This window comes from Entamoeba dispar, genomic scaffold (assembly GCF_000209125.1).
Source record: "Entamoeba dispar SAW760 scf_1105229462229 genomic scaffold, whole genome shotgun sequence".
Classification (NCBI taxonomy): Eukaryota; Evosea; order Mastigamoebida; family Endamoebidae; genus Entamoeba; species Entamoeba dispar.
Window position 1 is genome coordinate 12477 of NW_001855088.1, and position 5371 is coordinate 17847.

Consider the following 5371-nt stretch of genomic DNA (forward strand, 5'->3'; position numbering starts at 1 on the left):
AATGAATTAAATATAATGACGTTAATTTTTTTTTTAATAAACAAAAGATGCAACAATTGCACATTCAATAAGAAAAGAAAATCATAAAATAATCTTGATAACTAATAATCTAAAAATTCAAAATGGAACAAATTACTGAAGAAGCAATTAATCAAAGCATAATTGAAAAAGATACTAATAAAACAATTCAATTATGTGAGCTATACCTTAAAAATATTGTCGTCCCAGGAAAACAATCAAAAGAAGTTGAAAATGTATTTATTCATTATCTCCATGCCATATCAAATACTGATGAGTACGAGAAAATTAAAAAAATGTTTGACCAACTATATAGTAAGATAAGTGATGCTTCAGATAATGTTGCTATAATGTACATCAATGCCTTAGTTCTTAATGATAAGATAGAAGATGCTGCTACTTTTTCAGCTCATTACCTAATTGAGAAAAAGAGAATAAATGAACTAAGTGAAGAAAAAGAAATTGTTGAAAAAATGATAAACACTTTAAAAGAAATCAAATTAGATAATACCTCTAATCCTCAAATCGTTGAATTAGTAAACCAATTAATAACAGAAATGTTGAAAGAAGTAGATTGGGAAAATGAAATTAAGATTCAACTTGAAAATGTGTTAAATGCTGATCTTGTTCCAGAACAAAAAGATGATGACGAAACTGAAGAAGAAGAGGTTACAGAAAAAAATCTCCAAACCACACAAACTACTTTCTTAAATAATTGTACAAGAGAATTATGGAGAAGTGCTTGCAGTCTTCTTGATTATATAAAGGGTATAATGAGAAAACCAACCTGTAATGAAATAGTAATGATCGGTGTTGGTGCAGCAGCTGTAATTGGGGGAATTTATACCTTAAGAAAAATGAAAAAATAATTAATTCTATAAGACTCTTTTGATTTTTAACTTTTTTCTAAAACAAATATAAAAATTAAAACATAACCACAACAATGCTAAATTAGTTTATGGGTTAAGTCTGATTGGATCACGAGGGAATAATGTGACTTTACGAATATTAGGAATACCAAGATAAAGCATGGTAATACGTTCAAGACCAATACCACAACCAGCATGTGGCCATGATCCAAATCTGAATGATTCAATATAATCTTTAAGAGTTGCTGGATCAACACCCTTTTCAATACATCTTTTCATTAAGAATTCTGGGTCATGAATACGTTGAGCACCTGAAGTGATTTCTTGACCTCTGACAAAGACATCATAAGAATTGGAATAATTTGGATCATCAATATCTGGCATAGTGTAGAATGGTCTAATAGCAGCTGGGAACTTATCAAGAATATAGAAGTCAGTATTATACTTAGCTTTAATCAATTCTCCAAGCTTAACTTCTTGTGGAGTACTGAAATCATCATAATCACCAATAGTTTCTCCAGCAGCTCTTAACATTTCAATAGCTTCTTTATAAGTCAATCTTAAGAAAGGCCTATAAACTAAATCTTCAAATGGATATTGTTTTCTAATAACTTTAAGTTCATCTGGGAATCGTTTTGGAATTTCATCAAAAATAAAAGTGAACAACTTTTCCATGACATCAATACATTCATGATAATTTTCAACAATTTCCATTTCAATATCAAGTCCTTCAAATTCTGTTAAATGTCTTCTAGTATTAGAATTTTCAGCTCTGAAAACAGGTCCAACTTCAAAGACTTTACGGAAATCACCCATAATAGCCATTTGTTTATAAAGTTGTGGTGATTGTGCAAGGTATGCTTTTCTATCAAAGTATTTCACTTCAAAAATATTACTTCCTCCTTCAGATGAACATCCAATCAATTTTGGTGTATGAATTTCAACAAATTTTTGTGAAGTTAAAAATTCTCTGAATAATCCACAACAAGCTGATTGAATTCTGAAAATAGCAATATTTGTAACAGTTCTTAAATCTAACATTCTATTATCTAATCTAGTATCTTGTGATACTTTGACATACTTTTGTGCAGAAGCTTTTTCTTTTAATAACTTAGCATATTCATCTTTTAATGGTCTCTTTGTAAGATCTTTTCCTTCATTATCCTTCAAAAATTTAGCAATTTTTTCATCAACTTTAGCAATATCTTCTTCTTGTTTCTTAAAAACAGAACTTGGGAATGTTAAATCTTCAATTTGCATTGGAAGTGGATATTCTGCAAGAGAAATAACTTCAATTGAAGTAACATGGATTTCTACATCTTGTTGAGTAGCTTTTTCTATTGGTTTTTCAACAGCTTTGACAATACCAGTAATGTCACAAATTGATTCAGCTGAAATCTTTTGACAAAATTGAACAAATTCTTTAGAAATAGTTTCTGACTTCATAACAAGAGCTTGGCATGTATAAATTCCTTTTCTAAGGAATAAAAATACCATATTTCCTTTACCTCTTACAGCTTGAACACGTGCTCTAACAGTAACTGTTTGTTCTGCAATGGCTGGAACAAGTTCTTCAATTTCAGTATATTTCAATCCTTTTTTGTAACATGGTTGGGATTGATGCATTGGCATAACTTTGAAATTTTCACCTGAAACAAGCTCTGGTGTTTTCAAAAGAACAACTGGTGGGAGTTGTGGTTTCTTTTCTTGAGTAGTTGCCATAATAATTTAGAGTTCAGTTCATCTATACATAAATAGGGGTTTCTGTAAGTTAGATAATTGATTACCACTTTCCTTGAATTTTTCTTTTTTGTGTCTTTCAAAAAGAACTTGGTTATTTTTCCTATAAATTACATCTAAATTCCCTAAATTATACCTAAACGTGGACCTATTTGGTGATTCGTCATCTAAAAGGAATTTTGATTTTTGTTATTAATCACATAAGAAAATTTCATATGAAGAACTAAACAAGCAATGGCTGAGGGTCAATTGGAAATTCCATCATTAGGTATTGATGACTCTTGTGTTAATAAAGCATTTGAAGATGCAGAAGGTGATGTCTTTGAATTTGCAAATTTATTAGCCAAACAAGTTGGTCCTTTAGATGATGAAGATGAAATATTGCCTGAACACATTGTTAGTGATGAAGATGACTTTAATCCTAAAAATGATAACAAACAATTTAAAGATAATAACAACTAAGTGTCTGATGAATGTGAATGTTTTTTGCTTTTATTTCCTTTTTAATACACTTATTAACATCAAATTTTATTTTTGTAAAATAAAAAATCTTGCAGAGAACTTAAAAAGAGATTTAAAGGGAAATGAGAATCGTTCTTCTCATTTTAATTGGGATACTACTACAATTTGTAACTACAAGTTATTCACCAATACTTTTGTCAGGTGATAAAATGCAAACAGTTATTTTATCACCGCCATTTCAACAACTAGTTGAATCTCCTTGCCATGAAGGAAAACACAAAGGCGTTATTCATGTTTTTAAAAATACTTCAGGAAGAAGAGTTAAATTGAGATTAGACTTTTATAATAATCCACCAAACAAATTAGAAGTTTATTTATATACTCAAAATAAATGTGTTATCAGAACAGTATCAAAATCTCATTTAGCAGAACTCCGTCATGTGGTCCAACCTCATCAAACAGTTAGTGTAACAATTATCTCAAGAAATGAAGAAAAGGGGTTGGATAATGATGCAAGAATTGTTATGCGTGTTCGTTCAAATCAAGTAATTGTAAAAATGCCACAGAATAGGGGCATAACTTGTCCTGACTCTACACCATTATTAGGAGAAAGATATTATCAAGGGAATGGACAAAAATGGTATAGGCTAAAAGTAAACAAAGGAGAAGAGAGAATTATTACTACATGTAGTTCATATACAAGAATGCCAGTTAAAATAGACTTATTTGACAATTGTGGAGGCAAACCAATTAAATATGAGACTATGAAATGTAATAATGAAAATGGTAGAATTATCCGATTTAAAGGAAAGTATAATGGGAATGTATTTGTCCATGTAACGGCATTGCCAGGAATAAGAAAGAACAAACAAATTAGTAGTCAAGTAATTAGAAGAGGAAATGGTGGAAAGTATATTAGACGATTTTATCAAATGCTTGATAGATATTCCATAGAGAGTTTTAGTGACAAAAATCAAATGTATAACAATGAGTGCAATAAGGCAAGAGTAACAAATAACATGTTTTTATCAGATAAAATTAATTTTATTAGAACTAAAAAGACATTAAATAAGAGTAATAAACGATACAAACGAGCAGTGTGGTATAAAGTATTTGTACCAAGAAGAGGGACTATTAGCGTTAATACTTGTAGCTGGCAAACTACAGGAACAGCTCATATTGAAGTAATGAAAGACTGCAAAGGGGAAAGTATTTCAGTCGAAAGAGCAAAATGTCAAAATGGAAGAAATGAGAGAATAACAATCAGAGGAAAGAACCAGTCAAGATGGGTTTATTTAAGGGTTGAAGAGAGTGATGAGAAAGATGGAGGAAATGTAATAGTACAAATAAATAGAATTGGAGCCAATAGACAATTTAGGAGAAGATTCTTCATTCTAAGACCATTCTTCCGTCGAAGACGATTTACATTATCACCAATTATATGGAAGAGAAGAAACCAAAAGAGACAAATAAAGAAAAACAAAGAAAACAAAAAAATAAAGAATGAACTTATTAAGAAAGAGTTAGACAAAAAGAAGAAACAATTAGTTAAGGACTTTGAAAAATCTATTCAGAAGAAAAACCAAGAAATAAGAAATGACACAACAACTGAAAAGAAAGAATTAATTAAAAGTAATGAACATCTCAAGAAAACACAAACAAAAGAACATCCAATACAAGAAATACATAAAGAAAAGATTGAAATACATTCGGGCAATAACAATATAATAATGATATTACTTGGATTTGTTTTAGTAGTATTACTTGGAATTAGCAGTATTATCATAATAAAATTAATGAAGAAGAAATCAACTAATCAAGGCATTCCTTTATAACATCAACTAAATGTTTCTTGTTCTTTTAAAAGATAAATTAAATAAAGAACAAATTCAATTATTTCATTGTTTTTGGTTATCGTTATTTCTTTTCAAATTTAAAAAAAAAACAATTATAACACATTAACTAGTATCTCAAAATATTTTTATTTGACTCTGATTATTAAGGTTAGTCAATAAATTTCATAAATTCATTTCTATTCTTATAACCAATTCCAATATATATAATAGTACTATTACTAAAACTTAGTTCAGTACTTCTATTATCTCAATTTTTAAAGAAAAGGTACTTTTTTTAAGACTTAGAAGTTATTGTGAGTAACATCCATTCTTTTAAAACTCTGAGAACGATTACACAATTCTTCACTGCCCATTTTGTATATACAAATAAGAGTTTTGCTCTCATTAATTCATTATTCTCTTTTATTCTTATAACAATAGTGTTAT

The 5371-nt window shown here is 29.0% G+C and overlaps 5 protein-coding genes across 5 annotated transcripts in view, besides 2 other annotated features; 4 read left to right on the top strand and 1 right to left on the bottom strand.

Annotated features, from left to right (window-relative positions):
- The window catches only part of EDI_139070 (uncharacterized protein), a gene marked incomplete at both ends in the record, with an annotated part of 390 nt that extends 380 nt beyond the window's left edge, over nucleotides 1–10 (top strand). The window contains one exon of the mRNA XM_001733426.1: nucleotides 1–10. This exon is cut by the window's left edge and continues 380 nt beyond it. Within this exon, the coding sequence (XP_001733478.1) occupies nucleotides 1–10 (10 nt within the window).
- Nucleotides 11–122: 112 nt separating this feature from the next.
- Nucleotides 123–887, top strand: EDI_139180 (uncharacterized protein; the record flags this gene model as incomplete). The annotated part of the gene is made up of 1 exon (XM_001739540.1): nucleotides 123–887. One exon carries the CDS (start codon nucleotides 123–125, stop codon nucleotides 885–887), a length of 765 nt encoding a protein of 254 aa, XP_001739592.1.
- An 87-nt stretch (nucleotides 888–974) lies between these two features.
- On the bottom strand, nucleotides 975–2609 carry EDI_139190 (aspartyl-tRNA synthetase, cytoplasmic, putative; the record flags this gene model as incomplete). Its single annotated transcript, XM_001739541.1, has 1 exon — nucleotides 975–2609. One exon carries the CDS (start codon nucleotides 2607–2609, stop codon nucleotides 975–977), a length of 1635 nt encoding a protein of 544 aa, XP_001739593.1.
- Nucleotides 2610–3211: 602 nt separating this feature from the next.
- On the top strand, nucleotides 3212–4924 carry EDI_139200 (uncharacterized protein; the record flags this gene model as incomplete). The annotated part of the gene is made up of 1 exon (XM_001739542.1): nucleotides 3212–4924. One exon carries the CDS (start codon nucleotides 3212–3214, stop codon nucleotides 4922–4924), a length of 1713 nt encoding a protein of 570 aa, XP_001739594.1.
- Nucleotides 4534–4630: a microsatellite.
- Nucleotides 4535–4593: a microsatellite.
- A 10-nt stretch (nucleotides 4925–4934) lies between the features above and the next one.
- EDI_139210 (tyrosine protein kinase, putative) overlaps nucleotides 4935–5371 on the top strand; it is a gene marked incomplete at both ends in the record, with an annotated part of 1477 nt that continues 1040 nt past the window's right edge. The window contains 3 exons of the mRNA XM_001739543.1: nucleotides 4935–4992; nucleotides 5156–5173; nucleotides 5231–5366. Coding sequence (XP_001739595.1) covers nucleotides 4935–4992; nucleotides 5156–5173; nucleotides 5231–5366 — 212 coding nt within the window. The remainder of the gene's footprint in view (nucleotides 4993–5155; nucleotides 5174–5230; nucleotides 5367–5371) is intronic.